The following is a 25,648-nucleotide window of genomic DNA, read 5'->3' on the forward strand; positions in this document are numbered from 1 at the left end:
GGAAGTCAACTTAGGGTTTGCATGAAAGAGTGGAAGCCTTGACAGCTGTTTTTGGCTAGAGACAGTGGAAGAGTCCCCTCCAATTCAGGGGTACACTTGGCTGCCTCAGGGAGCCAGGGCACAATATCTTTTGCCTTTGCTGTGCCAAGACCTAGATAGCAAAAGGAATAGTGTTGTGGTCCGATAGGATTTTGGAAGAGAAATTGGAAATTGTTGAGATGTGGTTGGTGAGAGGTCAATCTTTGCCATCGTGGTATGGCCATGACCAAGGGTTTGTTTTACTTTGAGTTGTTTTCCCGTTTCTAGTCCTCTCTGGTTAGTTATCTCTGCTGGTGTGGTGGGTAAGGCACTTCTTGATTATCACAGGTACTAAGAGATGAGCATAGCCTGTGTGTAGCATCACATCATCTCCAACATATGCTAAATGGGAATAATCCTTCCTGTTGACCATTCTTAGCGATCATGTTCCGAGGCCATCTTCATCAGTTGTTACCACTCCCTAGAAAAACCAGTAACTGCCCCTAGTGACATGGATAAACATTATGCCTATCCTGTGGCACTTCTTCAGCCTCTTCCCCAGAAGGATCAAGATTGATCCTAAACCCTGTGTGGGTGCTCAGGGAGGGATTGTCCATTTCCAGGAGCTGGGATCTGCTAGTCTTGTGGATGTTGGAAGACTCTTGTGAGGGACCTGGTAGGAGGGATGGAAACCAGGTGGAATGCAAAGAGGTGCCCAGGTCCTTGCACTTGCCGTGATTCCAGGAGACGGCATCCATGAATGGTAGGGAGCTCGGCTTCACTCTGGGGTGTGTTTCTTGGACACTGGTGAAGTGTGTCTCATCCTAGGAGGGATTGGTGAAGGGGTTGGTGGAGAAGGAGGAGACACACAAGGCTTCAAGGACAACAGGGGGAGACTCAGTCTCAAGAAAACAGCAATGTGGAAGCCATCATCATGGGCCTGTCAAGGACCAGGTGAACCTTAGTGTGCTCTCTAGCAGCCCTCATTCTTGTGATCAGATATCTGGATAATTTCTTTCCTATGGATGTCCCTATGGCACGTGCTGCTGAGATATCTATATGAGACTCCCCCTCCTCTCCTCTCAAACTTTCCCTGCTGCAACATCTGTGCTCATCCTTTTATCTCTCCCAACAGCTCTTCCCCTTGGCTCCTATGGGAGGGACCTTTCGTGCAGATAAAGTGGCCGCAGCGTTGGCGGGCCGATTGCTATTCCTCGGCCATCATGGGAGCCCTGCCTTCTCCTGCAGCTGCCTTTCTTTTGAAATGTGCCACACGGCAGGCGACACTTATCATTCTGCGCCACTCCCTCGCTTTTTGACAGGCAATGAGCGAGCTGTCAGATCGACCAAGTGCCTTCACCCACCACCCCTGTTATGGAGGAGCTCTCATTTTGCCAGGGAGCAGAGGAGGGCAGATTAAAGCAGAGTATGCTGGGGGAGAGCATGCTGGATTGCACGCCTCTTTTTTTTTTTTTTTTTTTCTTCATTTTGCCTTGCCCTCCTTTCCACATCCCTTGTTCTGCTTTCCCACCTGCTCCTTTCCCACTTTTCATGTGCTTTTTATCTATTCTTGCTCCTTTGGAAAGCACAGTTATTGTTGGTGATTTAAAGGCTCTCTGGTGGCCGCTGAGCCTCACCAGCCGAGTGCTGCTCAAAGGCCAGTGACCTGGGATTTATGGCTAATGTTCTCGGTTAATAACGTGGATTTACTTAAGGAGTCCATTGAAATGCCCTCGGAGATCAGGGAATGGGCAGTCTGCCTGGCCCAGGAGCTTTCTTTATGGCCGGCAGCACCAAAGCATCTCCATCGAGCCTGCAGGGGCATGGCTCTGAAAGCTGGGAAGATGGCAAGTATCTGCTTTCTACCGGTGATATTTCTACAGCAGCTTTTCCTTTGGCCTTCAGCTGATGGATTGCAGGGCAAACGCAACGCTGCCATCCCACTGTGCTCCCTCGTTAGATATGCAAACGCCTCTGCTGACATTTCCTTTGAGGGCAAAAAAAAAAAAATGCTTCTTTTCCCACTGTTAATAAACCAATGAAAACAAGAACAGCTGAGTTGTAAATTTTTTCACACTACATTAATTATGTGCATGCGCGTGTGTTTGTATTCACGTGGGCTCACTGCAGTGCGGCGGGGAAAGTACAACTTATGGAATTGACATAAGCGCATGATGTTTTTATTTAAAGATCTAAACAAGAATTTTGGGTCGCTTTTCTCCATTGTTTTTTGGGCACTCTTGGCCTTGTGGACCTTTCTGCTGGGCTATAAGAAATGGGTCTGTCCTGCATGATGGAGGATGAGGTGGATGAGCTGGCAACTGCAGAAGCTCCTGCCTGTGGGCAATTCCCTGTTCTCAGCATCTGTCCAACCCTTCTCCTCCTTCAAGGTTTCAATTAAAATCTCTGCAGCTCACTTAGTTACACAGCTGGATGCCAATGGCCATCACGAGCATCGTCGCATGGGGTGCCTCATTTGAAGAATACAGGGGGAGAAAAGGACTGGGAAGCCAGTAGTAGATAGAACTGGTGTAGTGACCAGTGCTGAAGGTCATGGTGAGAGGGAATTGTTGCCTTTGGTTCTTGAGGGACTGCAGAGTGAAAGTCTTTGTGGCAGAGGAATGCGTGCTTTTGCCTGTCAGCCAGAACCTGTGCAGTTGTGATGCTGTGATGAGGCATGTCCTGGCTTTGCTAGTGCTGCACCTTCAGCTCCTCCTTCCTTTTCTTCCTCAAGCACCGTTAGCTGTATTCACCACGCTGACCTTGTTTCAAGTCCTCCTCCTCTGGGCACAGGATGAGCAGCCCAGGGAATGAAGCTGGTGGTGCTCTCTCCAGTCCCTAAGGACACTTGCCCTGGTACAAACATACCGCACAGTCAAGCTCAGCCTGCTCGGTGGTTCAGTTAGAGGACATGTCCACCTGATCATGCCCTCAGCATCAGCAGATGCATCCTGCGGTGGGTTAGCAGAGTTTTGCAGCTTGCACGTGAGTGAGGAGTGGTGAGCCTGAACTGTCCCAAGAAGCAGGCAATGGGACATTTCTGTGACATGCCTTACCCTTGGACAGGTTTTCCTAAGCACGTGGCCCACAGTAAGAGGTGCAAGGCCTTGGCAGGGCACCCCAGGAGCCCCCACAGCACTCAGCTGAGGTGGCTGCAACATGTGTCTCCTCTCCCTCCCCAGGGTACCACCGTGCGGATGATAACAGCCATCGACCAGGACAGGGGCCGTCCCCGGGGCATCGGCTACACCATCGTATCGGGTAAGTCACAGGGGCACGTGGTAGGGATCCCAGTGGGGATGGAGGAGCTAGCCTTGCAATAAGTTCTTGTACATCCCATGCCTGGGAAATCATATTTGGCTAAGTTTCTCCTCGACTGTACTGCTTGCTCTTTTGATTTGGCATCACTAATTAGTGTAGCCTACTGCTATGACTGAAAGCTTTCACTCCTCTGAAAAGTTTTCTTTGCCTTCGGCGTTGTCGGAATGCATTGTTCATGGCATCTCCCTTTCCTTGGGCAGTGGACTTTATTTCTAACAAATTTGACAATATCTCATAGCGAAACCTTTCAGTCCTAACACCGAGTCACAAACAATTCTGCTTCACGCAATGCCATGGAGGGGACCTGCAAAGAGCCGGGTGTAAAACTCTTGCTGGCGGCGCAGTGGTTATTGTTTAGGGAGAGAATGGGACTGATTACGGGCTGAACAGCTCCTGGCTGTTTCCATGGCACTTCCCGAAAACCTCCGTGTCGAGGGCTGGCTTCCCAAAGCGTTGCTGGAGCTTTGCAAGCTGGGAGGCAGGGTCCTGGACGCTGCTTTGGTGGGGTATGTCCCAGGGACAGACAGACTACTTGGGTTAACCCAGGAACGAGGGACCAATTTGGTGGGTCTAGGTTGTAACCCTATTTCTGACATTGTTTTGGGGGGGGATCATCACAGCAAGAAATGTCAGTAGTCCCTTCTCTCCCTGCTGTGCCACATGCTTTGGGTGCTGCCTGGCAGCTCCTTCAAGCTACACGTGCAGAAATAATTTCCCAGTTTCTCTTCCTCAAAGCCCAGCTGTTTCAAATGCTCTTTTAATCAACCTCTAGGGTCAAGGTAATTTCACCCTAACTTTCAAGTCCACTGATCCTGACTGCAAGTATGCAGGTCAGTCTGCCTTTGAAGATGCAAGGATTATTTATTCCTCTAATTCCCTCTGCAATTTATTCTAATGTTCCCAAGGCATGAATTAAATGAGAGATTCCCTCAGATTTCATGTATCAACTGGCCAAAGTGCAGCAGGGAATTTCTTTTGCCTGGTATGGGTCCTTTTTCACTGGAGTCCGGACTGAAACCTCAAACTAATTTTGTAGAGGATGGTGAGCTACCATGAGGATGGTGAAAGCCTTCAGCTTACAGAAAGCTCACTCAGCCCAAAGCCTGAAGATGGTCAGCAGCTGGGAAATCACCTTTGTCCTGTTCGTACACCCTCCTTTGGGCATATGCTGATGGCCACAGACCCTTTTTCTGCCTCAGTATGGTTTATGTTGTAGGTATCTAATTTTCCCTTGTCAACACCAGTGTAATACAAACAGCTCTGGGTTTCTAAGAGCCTTTATTTGATGGCTTAGACTTACAGAAATAACCACGCAATCTATAGAGGGTTACTTTGCTAAATGCACCCGTCCGCTCATGGTCACGTCAGGCTTTCTGCTCATTGGATGATCACGGCTACTCTGCTGAATCAAGGAAACAAAACCTTGGACCCTGGATTTTTACCCAGAGTATTCATGCCTGCTCTTCTTTTCATGTCTATCTTTGGTTTTCCTGTGAAATAGCCATGACGTCCCTTTGCGAGCATCCCCCGCTCGGCGCCAGGGTAGCCATCATCCTGACCCTTACGGCCGGGTGGAGGGGTGGTGGAAGGGAGCCAGACATGCTCCGAGAGCTCCGTGGCGGCGGGGTGTGGAGTGACAGGCAGGCAGATCAGGGGTTCGGAGTGACAGACAGGCAGATCAGTGCAAACATCCTCGCATCTGCTTGCATACGCCAAGAGCTTAATCCCTGCCCCCGGTTCCGCCTGGTGGGGGGCAGCTCTCCTATCGGAAAATCAGGCAGAACACATCAAAGAGTGATTAAACTACTTTGCATTTATATATTTTTTTTTCCCCAAACATGAGAATTGCAGAGTGTTTTCATAACTGGCCAGGAGACCTTCTTCTGTCAGCACCAGCATCTTGCAGAGCGATGGTGCTGGGAAGGATCAGTCTGTGGATGGACTGAGGGACGAATGCAGACACCCACTATCATCTCCTCTCCATCCTTTGGCTTAAGGCAGAGGTTTCCAAAATCCCTGAAGCCAGGCTTCAGGACACTCTGCTTCCACTTGGAATTGAGTTTGTTGCCAGAGCCAGAGTTTGCCAGCTCCATTCAGCTGCTGGATTGTGGCTGAGGTGCATGGCTGAGGGCAAATTTTAAAGAAAACATGGTCATGGGGTAAACAAATTTTTTTTCTGAAATTAGTAAGGGTGTGAATGCCTCCCCCACACTGCTCAAGGCATTCTCTTATACTTTCCATGTTTCGCTTCTTGCTTTTGAAAGATGTTACCCTCTGATGTCTGAGAATCCAGATACAGGAAACAGCAGATAGCGCGCCTCCAAAATCCCACTCACCCAAGGCAAGCAATTTTTTTTGGCAGGCAGGTAAAGCCTAATTAATTTGTCATTATCCTCAATCATGATGGTAAAGGTCAGCAAGCAGATTTGTGCCTGAGCTGGTAAATTTTTATGGCAATTTTGCAAAAAAACGGTCTAACATATGGGAATGGGGAAGCAAATTAAATTAGAAACCAACCGTAAGCAAAAGTGAAAATGGCTGGTGAAGGTAGTAATTATACCTGGCTTTTCAGCTTACTTGCACGAGGGGAGGCGGTGGTGATGCTGTTCCCATTTCATGGCAGGGATATATGATGCCTCTCCCCGGCTCTTCCAGGTCTTCGAGCACAGGGATTGCACATGGCTGGTCTGATTTTACTGACTGGGGTTGAATATACAGCAGCGAGAGAGCTGAAAAGTGACCTAGCCTTTTATCATTCCTTCAGTATTAATACCTAAAGCATTGGTATGATTTGGAGGCGGGGTATAAAAATTAATTTGGAATTGCCGGTGTCCTATTCAGCTCCATCCCTCGGGTAGCTGTGCCTTGGGATATACTGCAGCAGCTCTTATTTATATGGCTATCTCCAGCGCAAGGTCCTCCTGTGACAGGAAAACAATAAAACTAAAAGATTAACCATAACCACATAAAATAAGACTTAAGATCTAACTTTATGCCGCCAGCTTACAAAGCTGTTAAGCCTGAAATGATGGAGGAGTGCTGATCTAGCTGTGTCACGGCTTTGGCTAGCTGTCCTGTCGGGGAAGACGAGCCTGTCTGCTGCCTGCCTGGCTGCCTGCACTGGGAATCATTTCCATATCTTATAGGGAAAAGCCATTCAGTTGTTTCTCCCCCTTCCTTCATTTTAACCCCGTGAAAGCATGCACTTTTTCACCCTGTCCTTTGTAAGGAGTGGGATGACTGCCCTGCAAAAGGCCTTTTGAAAAAGAAATCCAAATTGAGGCCTCGCAATTCAAGCCCCTTGTGCTGACAGGCTGTTCAGTGCCGGGGCTCCCATCGCTCCGACGGGTGTTTCTGCTGCTTTTCCCAGGTGAAAAGGAGGGTGAGGGCAGCCCGTGGCCAGTGCCCTGCAAAAGCCCTCCATCCCTGATTCCCTGGCTCCTTTGACAGGTTGGAGATGCTCAGCCGCTGAGGTCAGGACTCTGTTTGAAGGACAGATAATTAATCCAGCAAAGTAATCGACAGTTCCTTTTTGGCAGATTTATGGAGATAGCCTCTGTACTGGGGACTCTGCCTCATCATCTTTCATTTCCCAGGCAAAGCGAGTGACTTGTTGTATAACACGACCTGTTCTAGATAAGGCTTTTCATTTAGGGGAACTCTCTGGTCTAACAGAGATTGATTTTCCCAGTGGAAATGGAGGGCTCCGGCGCTCTCGGCAGGATCAGGCCTGCAGACGGCAGTGTCTTTTCACGTTTGCTGCTGCTGCACATCGCCTGGGGTGTGGGGAATCCTTTGGTTCTTTAAGAGAAGGATTTTTATTGTGAATTAAATGGCAATTTAATTAATAGGCAAGAGGGGACTTTGGTCTGTGAGCTCTTGTTAGGAAAACATATTATATGACTGCAGTCTCGTGCTTTGCTAGCTAGCAGTAAACTTTGGGTTTCATTTATTTCCAGGACAGTCAGTAGACTTCATGTCTCCTGGCATGAAGATGTGAAGACGACCTGTGCTACTTGGGCAGGCATCAAAGAGTTAAACCAGAGAATGGGCCCTGGGGCTCTGCAAGATGCCCAAATGTCAGTCTCTGCCTGCCTGACACATTTCAGGTGTGGTGATGAATAGGCAAGGGGAGATTGCACAAGGGTAATCCATATGTCCTTCCTGGGGCTTGGAAAGTCCTGCAGGAGAGAGGGGAGGGAGCATGGGGCTTTCAGTCTGTGAGACGGTCCTTAGGGCTCTTCACAAACCCTTAGGGCATCTCCCCCCCCCCCCCCCCCTCCCCCCCAGTTGATTGTTTCAGGAGACTGATGCAGTTTCTGGCAAAGCACTCTATTCCTAAAGCTAGTGCATCTCAAGAGAAGCACGGATTAAAAATCATTATTTGGACAATGTAATAGAAGCGTGAGTTACAAAAGCAAGAGGGAAGCGTGTCTGAAAATAATTGTTCTCTGTCTTTCTTCTGGTTTTCCTGCTAAGGAATAAAATATCGTATATATATATATATGTTAAAATCAGTGCAGTAGCTCTCAGAACATGTTTCGCATAGTCTTAACAGATCTGGAGTCCCCTACTGCCTTACTTTTGAAAGTGCAGCACGAACCCTTGAGGTAAGGTTAAGTGGCCAAAGAGGTCTCCCAGCCCTCAGCTGCTGACACCTCCCTTCGTATTTTGGCCTGATTTAACAAAGAAGACAAGACAAAGCAAACCGCTTCGCCGAGTCACTTAAACCAGACATCAGGGAGGATATTGCTAATTTTAATATTCCCAGTGCCAGTTGGCCTACATCGTGCCGGCTTTTTCCCACATTCGTATTGCTCGGTGAACTACTAGGGTGTTAAAGTCCTCATAAATTACACCTGCTGGGAGGGCCTTCCAGTGTGATTTAAAGGCAGTCATCATAGCAGAACATTTCTGTAGGAGGACACGCTGATGGGTGGAAAAGTGCCTCACGCCGAGTTATTCATCAAAGGCTGTTTTTCCACCTTGCCAATGCAAGGGGGTGAGACAGCACAAAGAAGAGATGGTGGCTGTGGCCACAGCCCTCTTTTCTTGGCTCAGTTGCTCCCCGTCTTCCTCCCTGCTGCTAATGATGCTTCGTCATCATGTTGGCACCTTGCTTTGGCTCCCTGGCAATCCAGAAATCACTAGAAAGAGATACAGTTGGGATAATGGTTTGCATGGCAGGTGGTCCCCCAGCAAATGGCCTTCGGTAATTAAAACTATACATTCCCATTTATGTGTAAATATGAAACAAAGGCATATTTTTTGTTTAATGTCTGGGACATCCTATTTAACTTGCTGGGATTTAATGTGGATTCAAGATATTGGCAACCACTGGAGAAAGATGAACCTGCGCTGTGCCTGTTCATGTTGGGGATAGAGAAAACAATGAGTTCTGAGATGGTTTTTAATGGAAGATTTTCTGAAAGGTGTTGAGCCTGGAGATATGGGGTTTGTGTTAAAAGCTGATTCAGACTTGTTACCAGGCATATTACAGTGTACTCCTTTCATGTTCTCCTGATGAGTCTGCCTACTGCTGTGGGAGAGGCAGGAGAGGTGATTTGTGGGTGTCTCAATCCAGCCCAGGCACAGTAGCCGTTAAGAAAATGCCAGTTTTATGTGTACACATCCATCGGCTGCAGGCTGAGAGTGTGAGAGGGTTAAAGTGTTGCATTTACAGAAATGAGTGAAATAAACATTTACGGTAGTTTTCCCTGCGTTGCTCTGCTGTCCTGACTCACAATCCAGCTGTTGGCTGCTCTCCCGTAGCAGGTTTTAGGGTTAGATTCATGAAAGATGAAAGGCTGGGGGGAAAAAAAGACAAGCCAGGCAGTGTTGGTGATTTGCCTTCCCTTTGAGCCACCAAGCTCATTTCAGACGATGTGGGGGAATGTGGTGGTTGTGGTCCAAGACTCAGCATCCTTTCGTGTGATGAATTACACTCAGAGAAGGAACCTTTAAACTCTGCGGGCTCTGTTCTCCTCTCTGGTACCCAGCTGTGGTTCCCGAGGGCTTCAGGATGGGGATTGCACCTCGGGTGATAAATCTCTCCTTTTATTTTCTTGTACTGTACGTTCGGTTCTAAAAAAGGGAGCCATGCGAGCATTTAATGCGAACTTCTTTTGTGGCTCTGCAAGATCAGAAATTCTGCCAGTTGTGCTAGAACGGGCAATTAAATCTTTTGGGGAAGATACTAAAAATGCCTGTTTGCAGAGCAGGCGTGTGCGGAGGAGTGCCGGCACGCAGCTTTGGGCTTGAATCAGTTGTTCCAGAGAGAGTTACATCTTCTGGGAAGAAGAGCAAACCAAAGTCCAGAGCAGGAGAAATGGGCACAGTTTTCTAGAGCATCTTGACTTCACACAGAGCAAAGACATAAAGCTCGGGTTGTAATAACACCTTTTCATTTGGAAATAACTTGTTCCCTTTGAATTTAAGCATGGGGCAAGGTATCTGCCCTGGTGTGCTTCCCTGCATATCCCACAGGGGGAAAAACTCAAGGTGAAGAGCAGCGAGGTGGCCACAGCAGCTGATGGACTATTTATACGATGATAACTGTGTCTGTTGCTGACTCTATGAACCACATCCAACAGCATCTATTTCGGTGCCGAGGAGCCCTGACGGAGCACATTTTGATTAATAAATTATCCGGCTCAAGGTGTGTGATGGGTTCCCCTTTCACATCTCATGAAAGTCATCCGCTCCAAGTTCAGTGGCTCAGCAAGCCCGGTGCCTTTCGAGGATGCGGCTCCCCGATACAAATGGCCCTTTGTGTAGAGGGAGCTGGGAAAATTCTCCTGCACAGGGGAATCGGCTTCTCCTGGCTGACAGGTAGCTCTCCTCTAGAGCTGGGTAATAGCTGCATCTCTCCCTCCTAGGGATTTGAATGATGCGCAAAGGCCAAAGGGGTAGGGCGGAAGGAGGAGACATCAATATCTTTTTTTTTTTCTTTTCTTTTTTTCCCTGGGTTTGAGCCAGTATTTTTAATGGCCTTTTTAAAATGTGAGAGTGTTGGCTGAGGGCAATTAAACATTATGGCCCTCATCTATAAAACCCCTCGTTATAGCAGTGTTTCTCCAAAATGATGCCTATGCCACCATCCGTTCCTCAATGAGCCTGGAAAAACACTCCGAATGGGCTACTGCGATCCATCCCATTGCTCCCAACCCAGCACTGTGTTGGTCCCTGCCTTCCCGGTCCCCTGCCCAGCCACAGTGGATATAGGAGCTGCTGCTGTCGCTGTACCCACACACTGACAGAGGGTTGGGACAATTTTCCTTCTCCTTTTACCCACGTCACAACAAGAATCTGGGCTTGTATGTCCTGAGCAAGCCTCCTCCTTGCCAGGTGAGACCAGGGCGTCAGCCAGAAATATGCATTCATATTGCTGTCCTAAAGTTAATTTTTTTCTTTTTTTGTTCTCACCTTTCCCCTGTCTTTCTGAGTATTTAAAAACATTCTCTGCTAAGCTTTTCTTCTTTCTGCATTCCTTTTTGCTGCTCAGCCTTTCCCTTCCCATCATTTAATTTCTGCCCCATCTGATTCCTACCCTGGGTGTCTCTCACGGTCTCTCCTGCTGTCCCCCACGTTGTGCTGTGTCCTGCTCTGTAGGTTTGCTGTGGTAGCAGAGAGGTAGAAGTGAAGCATGCTTTCCCACAGGGTGTTCCTCTCTGGTGGATGCTACCTCCTAGGCAGCCTCGTGTTTATTTTCTGCTCCCTGCCTTTCTTAAGGCCATCTTTGCTTTCCCAGCACCTGAAAGCAGGGCTCCTTCTTTGCTGACGAAAGACCCATTTATTCCTTTGCTTTGCCTGCTCTGTGCAATCGGAAAGGAGGTGGAGGACATGTAAACCTGTTTAGCAGAAACCAGACCATGGTCTTGAGCTCCCTTCTCAAGCCAGAGGTGTGGAAATGAAGTCCTTAGTCTCCATCTAGAAATGCTTTGATGGTTCAAAGCAGACTTGCAGTAGATGGCTCAAGAAGGGACATGACCAGCAGGTGGTAACTCCTGAGTCAAGTCAGCGATCGTTTCGTTGCCTGCCTGGTGCAGAGCAGAAGGCTGTGTGTGCCACAGCATGAGCACTGCTCATGAGGAAACATTTGAGGGGGACACAGAGGAGGGGAGGTGGCACAGGTGAAGGTCACTTGGCTTCCTGTCAAGTGTGGCCACAATAGTTCCTGTCTGTGTCATGAAAACAGTTTGCAGAGTGCAAAACTGAAGACAAAAAGGTCTGTGCTGTTCCACATCCTCCAAGAAACAGGATTATCTGGGTATCTTGACTGGGTCTGAAATCCCTGCAAAGGTTCTCCATCCCCTCTGTGTTCTCCATCACGCCTCTGTGCATTGTATTGCTTCAAAACAAGCAAACTGTGGTTTGCTCTGTTGACGTGCCCGACAGGCAGCGCTGGCCACTGGCCACTCAAGCCAGAGCGTTGGGGCAGCATGATGAGGAGCTGGCTCAGCTCATGGCATCCACCTGCCTCTGAGGCCACCACGGGCACAGATGGCTGCAGGTGCCCGGCGGGGAGCTTGCGACCAGTGCAACTGGGAGCAGGACAGAGCAAGCACTGGGACAATGGTGGAGTGGACAAACAGCTTGAAAGCCATTGGCCGGTGTGACTGTCTGCACCAGCAGCCACAGACTAAGCTGTGCTTAACCCAGGCTCGGCTTTTTCCTAGGTCAGGGAGATGATGAAGAGGTAACGGGAGAACCTGCCAAGGAGAAGAAATTATACAGAGGTGGGGAGAGTGAGAGACTGGGGGGAGGGAAAGACAAAATTGGCTATTTTTCCCCCACCTTTTCTTTTTTTTCCTTGCTCTGAGGAAAGTGAAGACGTATGAAGATGATTAGAGAGATTTTTGTAAAGAAAGTGTCTCAGGGGAATGTGCATTGTTCAGCAGTGCGAGTACTTCAGTGGGGATCACTGGTCAGAGTAATAATGAAGCGGTGGTTGGAGGGCCATTGTAGAGGAAATTATGAAAGGCCTCTGAGGGACAAGTTTGGAGACACTTCTTTCCCTCTGAGGCTAATTTGTAAAGGCAGCAATTCTCTGCTAGCAGAAAGGCACCCCGGAGGGCATCACATGCATATCTGCCATCTGAGCGGTGTTGGGGAGGCTGAGCTAGAGAAAAGTCTCTGATGTGCAGCCTGGGAGGGTATTTCGGTCCCTAATTTATTCGTCCACCCTTCAAAAGTAACTGTGGTCAAATATGAAACACATAAACCATTGTTAGGACACAGAGCTCTGTGCTGTGTTTAGTCCTTTGTGTCAAATTCCTGCCCTATTGACCTATTTCCACTAAAATCCATTGGTGTCCACATTTACAGATTTGTGTTAGCAGAACAGTGTTTTGTGATTAAAAAGGTATTTTATTACGCTTTATATTAGGGGGAGTGTACCAAGATCGCCCTGATGCATAAACTTTACCATGGCAACATGGCATCCTGGAGCATTTAAATGCCTTGCAGCACAATTCAATACATCTCGTGGAGTGTCCTTCAAAGCTGGTATCAGAAGTCTCCTAAAGAGTCAGCCGTAAATTACAGAGCAAAGGTGGGAAGTCAAGATGAAAAGAGGGGAATTGTCCGATGGAGGAGACTAGAGATCTTCATGTATGGCAGTGAAAGTTAGATTTAAAAAAAGCAAGGCTGCTGCTAATATTTTAAGTAGCCGCGCATCAGTTCATTAAGCTGGCTAGCAGTCAATGGGCCATTTCGGATGGAGAGAAGAGAGGACCAAGGACAGAAATGGGAGGCATTCGGTCTGAGAGGAAGATATAAAGGCTCAGTAATGGGAGAGAAAGGTGTTATAGCACTTAGGGCCCTGGGAAAGAGAGGAAATGCTGGCAGCCAGCGGCTCGTGAAGGCCAGGGTGGCTCCCGGGGCTGGGAGGGAGGGGAGAGCCGGACCTGGAGGCTTTGGCCGTGCCACGAAAGGCACAGCTGTGGTTAAACGGGGGATTGGAAGGGAGCGAGGTGGATGCTGAGTGATGGGAAACAACCTTCTGCAGCAGCAGATCTGTCTTGCAGCTCCTTTCCAGGGAAATGACAAATGTTGTGTGCGTTTCGTTCATGCTGAGATATATTGAGAAGACAGTGGGTTTTTTATTTTTGGCTGGGATTAATATAGCGTACTTGCAGGGTTTCCTCGCTCCCATTTGAGGCTGGATCAGGGGTTTCTGCATACTGTGAGACAACGAGGGGAATGGTGTGGGTGGCCATACGCCCATCCTTAATCTCCTTGGCTATCACTAATTCAGCAGCCTTCTCTGGTATTGTGTCAGGCTAGTGTCAGGTATCCCAGGCTCCACATACCAACTGTTTTCTTTTGTCTGGCTGACAGAGAGAGCACCTGGGACTGTTGTGAGGGCATTCCCAGTGCTGGACATTTGTCTTTTTAGCCTGTGCTGGCTGTGAGACTCAAGTATTGTCTTAATCCTCTCTGGGTGTCTAATTGCAGAGGAGGAGTCAAGTTGAGGATAGGATGCTCGGTGGAGGCAGCACAGCCCTCCATGGCACCCTGTGTCCTTGGTTGCACATAAGGACTGGCACAAAGGCCAAATTTGGCTCAAGTAGAGGAAAATAAAGGCAGCTGCATGGGGTCAACACGTTTGGCAAGAGCATAAAAGCAGGGCAAGTGCCTACAGTACTTACCCTAATACTCTCCCTGTCTCTAAATACATCCAGCTAAGAAAATTCCTGAGCTGAATGTGGCTTCTTGTTATTTGATAGATTATTTTTTTTCTTTCATTAACCTTCCCAGTCTCTCCTTGAATACACGTGGACTTTTATCATCCTCAGCATCCTCTGGCAAGAGGCCTCACAGTTAAACGACTGCTTGTTATATGTAGAATTATTTGTGAGCTTGGCCTGTCTGCACCCTCCTCTGATTAACCTGGACTGATGTCCCTTAAGCTCTTGTATTTTAAGAGAGAGGCCATGCCCACCCCAGGGACACGGTGCCCTGCGAATGACGGTGGTTGTTCAGAGAGGAGCACCTGGATTCGACCCTGGTTTCAGCTGTGCTCTTGCATATTTTAATTACCAAAACCCTTTGAAATTCTTCAGCTGCCTGTAGCATTCTCAACTTTATTGGCTGTTGGAAGGAAAGCACTGTTTCGAGCCCTGAGCTGGGGCAGGTGAGAGGAGAAGAGGACCATTACAGCCATTACATTTTAAAGCACATTGAGATAATGTGCAGGGTTTGCAGAGCCCACTGCAGTCTGTGCCCAGCTTTGAGCAGCGAGTCGTCCTGGCCTGGCAGCGAGTCTGCTCTGTAAAACCTCTCAAGCACTGGGTCCAGTCATGCATGGAGACTGGCAGGGGAAGAGGCTCGTGTCCTCTCACTTCCCTCTCTGCATTACCCCCAGCACCATTTGGCATTGGCTGTACCAGCTGCTTGTGCTCACACTGCCTGTTATTTTTCTCAGGTAACACCAACAGCATCTTTGCACTGGACTACATCAGTGGAGCCTTAACCCTGAATGGGCCACTGGACCGGGAAAACCCCCTCTATAGCGCTGGATTTATCCTCACAGTGAAGGTGAGACCTCCTCCATCCGGGAAGCACATTGGCAGAGCAGGATGGGGAGGGCATCCTGCTCGGGCACAACTCCTTCAAGGTGGAGGTGCAAACCTGGGACATATTGCTTCTGTGGGCATCCAGAGCCATGATGTTTAACACAGCCCCCTTGTACAGTGGCCCAAAATGTGGTTGCCTCTGTATGGCTGTATAAGGCCATTTTTGGCACCCTGCCTGGTCTCTAACTAGATCTGCCTGCGGTCGTATCTGCTGGCAGCATGCAGATGCCCTGGGATTGCAAATAGCACAAGACACCTACGTTCAGGCACCAGAATTGTGTCCACTTGTGTCTATTTCCCACCTTTCCCCAAAAAAACCCCTGGAAGAACAGGAACATATTGTCATGTCAGCGGACGGTGGTGTAACTGAGCATTGTCTGCATCTGCCCAGCACAGGCATGGGGAGGGAGTGACACTGAAAGTTGCCTCATCAAGAAAATGCACTGGAGCATGGTTTTCCAACCCCAGCAGCCCCACCTGAGAGTGGCTCCCCGGCTCTGCTCGCAGGCCTGTAATTAAAATCAATACCAAGCTGGGCAGCTGGTTGGAAACACATTTAGAAGTATAGATTCTGCTGGGCCAGAGTGGGGAAAAATCAGCATTGTAGGAAGGGTCATTGATTGAGAGGACAGCAGCCAGCACATCACCTTCTCATTTTGGCAAGTGTAATGCTTTGTCGGGGGGAAAAGGGGACAAGAAATTACCCCTCTTGTTCCCAGGCACAGGTCGTACTGTGGGTCTTTATGCATGGGGAAGAGATCTGCATCCATCCCTAGTATCTCTTTGTTTGGGCTTTTATAGTTTAAATTCAGTAGAAATCAAGAGAGGGAGGATTGTCTGTTTTTAATAGGGACAAAAATATCTGTTTAATCTTGGAAAGGTTTGTGAACCTGAAAACTTGCCCGTTTTCCTGCCTGCATGATAATGGAGTTCCAACTATATTCTGTTGATCCGATAGATTTTTATTTCCTCTCTCCACAAACTTTCCATCCTCCCGCAAATGCCAACTCTCTGCGTCCCGCATCCCCGGGACCCAAAATGTTCTCTTCTGCTCTTGTCCTGGAGCACGCAGTGAAAATACAGCTGGATTGCTCCTTGTTCGGATCAGCCTGTTCTGCTGTTGTGTGCAGAAGTGGTGAATAGCAATGAGCCGTGTGGGTCGTGTTAGCGTTGCTTTTCTGTGCCCACAGCAAAGTAAGATTTCCAAAGGACAAGAGGAGGGACTCTACTTGAAAAGGCTGTTTCACAAGTCTTGCTTCTTTGGCAATAAAATCTGCACTCTTTCCTTTGGGGAAAGCAAAATTAAAGTCCTTCTTGAGACAGAGGTGTGATATGGAGTCATGACTCAGCGCTGTATTTAGACACATGTTGCCAAACCTATTTTAAGGTTTAAATCTTGTTTTCCTCTGTTGCCCTAGTTTTCTGTCCTTTCAGTAGTACTATGATGGTTAGCTCCCTGCTCCTGGTCCCACTTCAGAAGATGGCAGAGGAGAAAATAGGAGTGCTTTTTGCTCCATTGTGGCGTTCCTTATCTTGAGGACTGTCCCCCACATCTTGAAAGGCAACTTTTTGATTTAAATGCTTGTGGCAGAAAAATTGCCTACCCATTCCCTAGCATGACTCCGAGTCCTGACAACCTGTTGCATGATAGGGGCAAGTGAAAACTTGGCCACAGGCATCCCAAGAGAAGTGTTAAACCCCTGAGAAGGTTTGCAAGAGTGCTATGGGTCTGAGGCATGGGTGATGGAAGAGCTGGCTTGACATTGTGTCAGCAGTGCGGAAAGGTGCTCAAGATTAAGGGGCAATGGCAGAACCAACTGAGCATCCTTCATTGGCAAAGTGGAGGAAGCAAAACCTGCAAGAGTCTCTAATCATGGCATGCACGCTTTCTTTTACATTTATTCTTTGAAAAATAAAGACTGCCCTGTTGGTTTCTATCCTTGCAGGGGACAGAGCTGAATGATGACCGCACACCCTCCAATGCCACCGTCACCACCACCTTCAACATCCTAGTCATAGACGTTAATGACAACGCACCCGAGTTCAACAGCTCAGAGTACAGTGTGTCCATCCCAGAGCTGGCCCAGGTGGGCTTTGCCCTTCCCCTCTTCATCCAGGTGCAGGACAAAGATGAGGTGAGGTATTCCCTGCCACGGGCGCTTCTGTCCATTCTTTGTAAGGTAGCACTGGTGTGGTTTTGGGGGTGCAGGGAAGGATAGGTCACTGCTGAACACGATGATGTGAATGGTTATGTCGTCACCACTTTTCAGCTCTCACTGCTGCTGTTGCTCTACTGTTGCTCTTCTTGCTCGGAACCCCGAATGCAGATGCCTTCCCCAGAGCACAGGCACGGCATGTGCTTTAATGCAGTTAGGATTGCACGGCCACTGAGAGCCAGAAAATAGGATTGTGTGGGATGCTGATTCTTGCCCGCTTCCAAGGGCTCTTGTTGGGCAGTCCTTTGCCAGTCTGTTTTAGAAAGGGAGGAGGTTTTCTGCTGGACTCCCAGGGGACCTGCCAGGGAGGGGAAAGAAAGGACCTCTGGGCTCTCTGCCCCAGCGGGGATGGGTAGTGCCACTGTCAGGGTGGAGGTAAGAGATACCTGCCAGCATGGGGCTGAAGGAAGTATGGGGGGGACTGGGATACCAGTTCATCACAGCAAACAAGCTGGGAGCGTTGGAGGCTTGTTCCTCCCTCGTGTTAATGGAGCTTCTATTTGTTACGCACCGATCCATGCCACGTAGGGATTGCAGCATGTTTTCCAGCCTCGGGCTTGCAGCCTTCAATTACTCTGATTATTTGACTTGTGCAGTTCACGTCTGGCTGCTTCTGTGTGCTGGTACCCCCAACCCCACACGCTGCATGGTGTCTGCTTCAAACAAGTGCTGACACCTCATGGTGAACTTTCTGAAATCCTTCGGAAAGGCTCTGGCTACAGGGTCCTGCCATCCCTATTCCTCTTCAGGCTGAGCAAGAGATGAGGGGAGAGGATTTGTCAGTATAAATGGCATTGTCAGGATGTTTTCCTGATGCTTCAGGTAAACGATGTGATAGCACTGAGGAATACAGAACGGAACATCTCCCCACACCCCCCAAAATCCCAGTGGATCAATTAAAATGCGCATTTTCTAAGATGCTTTTGCTGGCTGAAATGATGAATTTGATTTTCCCCAGCCCTGGGTGGAGTTCACCACATCTCGTAAAGCCACCCAGAAATCCCATTTTTTTTCATGTGAAGTGATTATGACACAGAACTAATAATCTCCTTGTGACATGATGTCACCATCCAAGAGTTATGAGTTCAGCCTGAAGAGGTGCAGATGAGCTATTAAGCAGATAAAGAGACTGTTTTTTCTTGAAAATGTCAATTGCTAATAAAGAAGATATGGGTATGACAGATGCTTAGGATAGTTTCTGAATAGAGCCACTGTCGTGCTTTCTGAGAGATGTCAGCAGATCTGTTCTTGAAGGGCATTGTAACACTTCTGTTTGTGCCAGAAGGATGAAGGATCTGTCATTATTTCTGGTTAAAAGCTCATTTTACTGGAGTGACTCCCATTCAAGAATTCACTTTTCAGCCTTGCTAATTTTAAAATGGGAGAATAAAAAATAGCCTTGCCTTCCCGATCGCGCCAGCAAAAAATAGACTCATTCTATTGATGTATTTCTTTAACTTCCTGAGATTTCCCCAAAAGAATTGGCTGAGATTTTTAAAACTGCTGAGAGAGGACCTCTTGCGCTAAGGGAGGCTGAAGGAGTTTTACTGTACGTGTCTTTGGAGACCGTCATATTAGCACGGATTGCTTTGACTGTAGCATTATTTTCACTGATAAGAAGCACAGGAGAACTGATGTCTTGGTATATCTGGAGGGAGGAAAGTTATAAGCAGTTGGGGTTTTTTTCCTGCATTATCTTGCGGTGGATCTTTCTTATTTCCTTTCATGGGTGCTTGCAACTGGATTAACCATCAAGGTAGCACTTTGGGGGAAAAAAATGGGGAGAGGATACTGAGGTCATGAAAAAGATGTCTATGAGATAGAAGTGGAACTGCATCTGCAGCCAGGCTTGTTCTAGCACTGCTTCCCGGGCAGTGTATTTATAGAAGTACCAAGACCCCCAAACTTTTAGCAAAAAACTTACAGAAAGGGAAGACAGTTGCCTGACGGTGATATTTTGGATGCTCAAGTACCTCATGAGAGTTGCAAGGCTTTTACAGACCACCTGGATTTGAGGTAGCCGAGGTGGTGCCAGGCTCTTTTGGCTCTCTGTGGGTGCAGGGGTAGAGGGATGGGACAGCTAGGATTGAGGTCTTCAGGCAGGGATGTGACTGAGGACATGGCTGACAGAAGCTATTTCGGCAATACGGCCTTCATGCTGGAGACGACACAATTCATTTATGTAAGGGGCAAAGAAAAACAAGAAGAGAATTACACACGTCTCTGGGGAAAGCAGCTAAATAAATAAATGAGAGCAGATGGATAGAGACACATAAAATCAAAGGTAGACTCTTTGGGAAGATCATTTTGCTCAAGTTTTGTCTCTTGTCTCCCAGCCTATGTTGTTAAGTCCTGGGAGAGCCCCTTGGCAGGTTGGTTTCTTTCTTAAGCCAAGCCCTCCAGCCTTGTTCTGGCCCCTCCAGCAAGTTTTGATGCTGTTCCTTCAGCCTTCACACTTGTTGAGGTCCTACCTGGATGGAGAAGCCCACACCTGAACCTTGCCCCAAGCAGGGATTGGGTGGCTTTACGGAACCTGCCTGCTGTTGCACCCCAGTTGTGTCTTTGTAGAGCTGGGGAAAGGGGTGTTGCATGGGTCTGGCCCTTAAAACACACTGCGTGGGCTGCCAAGGCTGTTAAACAAGAAGGTGTTTTGTAACCAGGCCCACGTGGCCTTTTTAAATGGTGGGGTTTTGGTCTTTCTTCTGGTGTGTTTTGCACAAACTTAAATGATTGCTTTTTGAAGGAGTTAGATTAAACGATTCAGCAAAGCACTTAAAAATGTATTTACGTTGCACACAAGACTGCGCTTGAAAGCATGTGCTTGAATTTACCACTGTGTTTAAGTGCCTTTCTGGAGCTTGTCTGGCATTAATATCTCACACAAGGTACCTAAGCAGGGTGCCTCCAAGGAGAAACCTGTTTCTCTGAGTCCGTCCCTTGCAAACTCCCAGCAGCCATCCCTCAAACATGGTCTTGCTCCAAAAGGAGCTGGCTTGGGGTGTGAGGTGGGACGAGGAGCATCTCAAGAGGATACACCTGGGTTGAGCTGAGATGACCCCAGATGTGTATTCAGGGTGCAGCCAAGAGGTGTTCAACTGAGTGTGCTGGTTTTTCTGTTCGCATTCTCTACAGCTTATCAAAAACTCTTGAACACAGGAGAAATCAGTGCACAGGGTTTTGAACCAGGCTTTCTATGAACCAAGAAAAAAGTATAACCTCTGTGCAGCTGAGTTTCTCTCACTGCCAGATAGCCAGCAAACCACTTGAATACCTTTCCAAAGCCGTTTGAGAACTGTTTATGAAATTCTGTGAAAGCTTCCCAGTATTTAGACTGATCTTATACTCAACTGGACACCGCAGCATGCCGGTATGCATATACACTCCCAGGCTAGTGTTAGATTCTCCTCTCATTCATGTTGCAATAGAGCAGCAGGGATGAATAAATCCTGTGTTTGAGACGGAAGATTAAAGCCTTGAATTAATCCACTTTTGCAGCAAGGTTTGTTTCCAGGTTGAGAGCAAGATCCCTCAGCTATGGAATAAGTTTGCTTTAATTCAGGGGCCCGGTGAGCTCAGGGTCATCTGCCCAAGGCTGGCTGAGGGGGAGGACATGGATATCCTTTCTGAATATGCTGGCATTTTACAGCCTGGTGGCTTGATGTGGTATTTTAGGGAGAAGGCAAGGGTTTGGCCATGCAGGAAAAGGAGCAGGGCATCCTTCAGGGCATCCCCCATTTGAGCTTTCCTATTGCTGCAAGATCCACGGAGGTATCCACAGAGAAACGGCAGTGTATTTTCCCAGGGCACACCAGAGAAATCAGCTCTTCTACCGTGGTTTTCACTTGATTTTCCTTGACGCGGTTGACTGAAGAGGAAGAAAAAGGCAGAGGCTGTATAAAGCACAAGTATGATGGTCTGACATTTTAAAATAATTTTGAAACAATTCTCCAAAATAAGCATATTGAGGAAGATAAATGGGGAATTTAAAAAAAGAAAATCTAGGCCATGGGAATACACAGTATTTGTTGCATAAAGCTACATTAGAGACTCGCACAGGGATATCGTATGTGCCCATGCGTGTGCAGGTGCAATATATGAATCATCCATAGCATATATATGCATATGACAGACACGCACACTATAAATATGATCTACACGGCAAGGAACTGTGAGGGGAATTGACGGCGCTTGAGTATTCTCTCCCAAAAGTGCCAGCTGCCAGTCGGGCTGAATTAGATTTCACAGGGGTTTTTGCAATACATGGAATTCACCAGCAAATTACCCTTAAAGAGGGAAAATCAATCATTTGGAGCAGAGATAAGCTGAAGGCAAGGCAGCCTCGGATTGATCCCGTCTGTGCAGGCGTGTGTGGAATTCAGCAGATAACCTGGGGAGAGCAGGGAAGGAGAAAACTCCTTCAGGAAAGGGGATGTGGGCAAGAACTGACACCTAGGACGGACGGAAAGACGGGAGAAAAGGGCTGCCGGTGTGGGGAGGAGGATCAGAAAGGCTGGGGAGCATTTTTCTCCAGGTATCCTGCATCACCCATGACTCCAGTGAGATCCTTAGGGAAGCAGGGACCAAGCACCCGTGTCCAGTGAGCCCTCAGAAGGGTTATTGATGCTGTCGTGCTCAGGTGCTGGGTGGACAATAGGTGCTAGGTGAGCAATGGGTGCTGGGAGCCTGAGCAGGCTGGCTGGGCAGTGGGAGAGAGGCAGGCAACTCTGGAGAAGCTATTCAGAGCACTTGAGTTAAATGCCTTGAAGTAGGTGGAGAGAATAACCCTCTTTATACCTTGTATTTTCAAAGGAAGGATTACGCATTATTTGTCTCTGACTAGCTAGAACCAGGCATAAGGTATCCAAGCCGTACAAAGAAGCACTAATTGCTTTTTTAAAAAAAATCTCTTTTTTTCCCTCTTCCTTCTCCACCACTCCCAAACTCTTAGCACTTTCCTTTCTTTGCAAACTTGCCAGAATGCGGGATATTAAAGACACCTCATATTTTTGTAGATAATAGCCTGTGCCTAGAAAGGGGCTGGGAGGAAAGCTGGAGTTACGCTGGATTTTGTGCTTCAGAAAGGTAGGGCTCTCCATTTTGTAAAAACAAGCTGCAGCTGAGCTAGGGTAGAGGGAACCAAAGGCAGTCCTGTACCCAGTCAGCATGAAGAGAAGGAAACTGAGGATCCCAGGCTGCTTTTCCAAAATCTAGCTCACTTTCTGCTGAAAATGATGGCAGGCCACCAACCTACCTGTGCACCTCAGTGTTTTCAGGGAGTGGTGTGGTTGAGGAAGGGTTGTTTTCTTGTCTAGGGGTTTGGGGTTTGGGTTTTTTTTTTTTTTTCCTTTGAGTTTTTCTGTAGCCATTGTTAAGTGATGCTTAATACTTGCTTAGACTGGTGGAAGGTTGAATAATTTCTGAAACATTTCCATGTGCACTCCCATGAGGAAGGGGCTGGGTGGGAACAGGAGTGATGGATGAAGCCAGTGGGCGATGTTGGGTGAAAAAGCAGGGATAAAGCTTATGATCCATCTTCAGTCAAAGCTGGAACAGCTGATGTGGCTGCTCCTGGCCTCCTGATGTGAGAAGGTGTTCCCTGATCTGTGGTGAACCATGCTCCATGAGCTCGTCTTGTGGGTTGGGAGAGCAAACTTTTGGCCGTGACTCATAGCAGGTGCATAAGCAGGTCCCACGTGGTGCTTGGGACCTCTGGAGGGGACACACATACCCACCTCCTGGCATCTCACAGCCTCACGCCAGAGCTTCTGCCCTTGCCTGCGGGTCCATGCTGTGCTATCTGTGCCCAGGGACAGTTTCCCCACTGCTCCAGCCCCCTGGAATTTAAGAAGGATATTGGGCACGTGGGGCTGGCAAACAGGTCCATCACAAATTGTTCAAATATGAAGCATTTGGGGTAGATCAGTCAGCCGTCGCTTTTTTGGAAGTCAGGTATCGGCACAAGGTTGATGCTGGCGTTGTGGCAGCAGGGGCACAATGCAGCCCCTTTTACACGCTCTGAGTAATACACATGCAAAGAACAAAGTAATAATTATGCCCAACTGCAGCTACGATTGTCTTTTAGCTGAATTGACATGAAATTTCCATCAGTTGCGGCGCCGGCTACGGCTGGGAGGAGGTTTGATTGCCGGGAAGGAGGCAGCGGGCAGCAGCCTCGAGCCACAGCGAGCGCTGGCCCCGCGCACTGGCACAGGATGAGATGAGCTGGGAAACATGCAGCCGTGTCCCAGCTTTGTGCAATAGCGAACGTCCCTCCGAAGCCTGTTTATGGCTCAATTTGTTTTGGATGGAGGGTGCATGCAGACGGGTTTATTATTGTAGGGTTGCTAAGCTTTGGCAGGCTGCTCATTAATTTATGCCTCTAAAGGAAGGCAAAGGAGCCAATTCATTTTCAGTGAAGGGGAAAAAAACTCAAACAGTACAGGAGCTGGTGGGTAGGAGGTTGAAGGGGGGAAAGGAGCAGGTAAAGCAGGTCGTGCACTGATCACACACCCGTGCATCCCGTGCTCATCCCCAGCACTGCAAAGAGATGATGCTCGGCCGTGGGCCCACCACTGCACACAAGGACCTTTGAGAGCCTGGGGAGACAATGCTTGTTTTTCTTCTTCGTGAACACGTTTCAGATCTGTTGTTTGCTCTGGGTGGCAGGAGCAGGTAGGGAAGGGGTGAGGAAAAATGTAAGCAGCTTCCTGTGGCTTCCTCCGGAGCTGGGGTACTAGCTGTGAGCCGGGCTGAGCCAGCCCCTTCTGCTGGGCAGCTGATAACAATTTGAATATTCAGATTTGCTTTCAGCCATCCGCAGGGGGCTCGCAGGCTCCGGGAACTAGGAGCAAGGAAAGCAGCATGGGGGCAGAAACAAAAAAATAAATAGCTGAATAAATATATAAATGGCAACTCACAGCAGCCCTCCCGAGAGGCAGATGTATTCCCCTTCTCCAGACCTCAAATAGGGAGACTGAGGCACTCGAGGGGCTGCTAATTAGGGATGGTGGGTATCTGGAGGCTGATCTCCTTCCCCAGCTGGAGGGGAATTAATCCACCCGGCTCTCTTCTGACAAATACTTGGGTTTCTTTTGATGTTTTAACTTTTATCTCATGCCTTCAACAAACTCACTCCTCTCCGGTTTCCAAGAAAATCCCTCGCATCTTGCCGCCACGAAAGGTGCTTTCGTGTACTGCAGGGAGGGCACCGGGCCCTGGGAGAGACACCAAGGGCTCAGCAGCAGAGCTGGGCAGAAATTCCTCAATGAAATGGCTTTTTGGTGCTGGTGGAAAATGGTTGTTTGTTATAAATTGGCATCTTAAGTACAGGGTGCGAAATAACAGCTTAGGGAGCGATGCTTCCTCCTGTCATTCTCTGTATCCTCTGCTCCCTCCCTCCTAGGCTCTGTACCAGCATCAGGGAACATCCCTCACTCGTGCCAGTGTTGGCACATCCCAGTTTGCCAGCAAAACAGCTTTTGGAAGGAGCTAAGTCTGCCCCGAGATGGGTCCCTTTTGTTCCCTCTCCACCGTCCACCAACTGAGCACTGCTGGGCTCCTGGGGTGGTGGGTGCCCTCAGGGCTTGCTTGTGTGGCTCCTGAGGTGCCCTCAGGGCTTGCTTCTGCTGCATGACTCCGCTGGAGATCATGGGCTGCTGGGGGGTGTGGGGAGAAGGGCAAGCAGAGATTCTGCTCGTGTCGCCAGCTCCCTGCAGTCACGCTTAGCCAGCTTTTGCTATTAGTGTCCCTTCGTGCATTTAATTGGTCCCTTTTTCTGATAGGAGGGAGGTCATTCGGGGAAAATTGGAAATTCGGCTCTGGCAGCTTCTGAACTTGATTTTCACGTGCTCTGCTGAGCCATGCTTTGGGAAAGGGTACTGTGCCTGGATCAAGGGTCCTTAAAGTCTTGCCGCTGGTATGTCAGTGGTCCTGCTGCTTTGCCAGCCTGGTCTTGGGAGAGGAGGAGTTTCCCCCTTCCCAGTTTGAGCTGTCTTACTGGAAAGAGTCCTCTGCATGGGATAGGCACCCGTGCTGTGCCCCGCAGCACAAGGCAATGAATTCCCAGTGTGTGATAACCTGCGCAGTGAGTGGATCTTGAAACAGTAAAAGGGATTTTCCCTCCAGCTGTGTGCTCTGCAGGTTCATCCCAGGGATGCATTCCTTTCATATGCACGTGGATTTTGTATAAAATGGGTGCACATGAAAAGAAGATTTACAGAAACCACATGCACTGTACACCCAGTAAGTATAATAAAATGCAACAAAGGATGCTTATGGTCGGTGACAAACCCTGTGACTCAGTTAACCAAACCCAAGCAGAGAAACACTCCCATGTGTCTCCGGTAATTGCATTTTTACATGTCTGAAGGCAAAGTGCTGTGCCCAAGATGCTGGCACTGGCACGTTTGCACCCAATGCACAGGCTTTGCAGTCCAGTCGGTGCTTTTGTCCTGCGTTCCCAGCCAGGCTGGCCCCGGGTGCCCGCAGCCTTACACAGCCGCTGTGCTGGGTCCT

General features: G+C 48.5%; 1 protein-coding gene across 1 annotated transcript in view; it reads left to right on the plus strand.

The window, feature by feature from the left end:
* CDH23 (cadherin related 23) overlaps positions 1–25,648 on the plus strand; it is a 215,559-nt gene that overhangs the window by 105,070 nt on the left and 84,841 nt on the right. Inside the window, exons 9-11 of the mRNA XM_074830236.1 lie at positions 3,201–3,279; positions 14,768–14,880; positions 16,865–17,053. Of these exons, the coding sequence (XP_074686337.1) occupies positions 3,201–3,279; positions 14,768–14,880; positions 16,865–17,053 (381 nt within the window). The remainder of the gene's footprint in view (positions 1–3,200; positions 3,280–14,767; positions 14,881–16,864; positions 17,054–25,648) is intronic.

The sequence above is a fragment of the Strix aluco genome, chromosome 7 (assembly GCF_031877795.1).
Source record: "Strix aluco isolate bStrAlu1 chromosome 7, bStrAlu1.hap1, whole genome shotgun sequence".
Classification (NCBI taxonomy): Eukaryota; Metazoa; Chordata; class Aves; order Strigiformes; family Strigidae; genus Strix; species Strix aluco.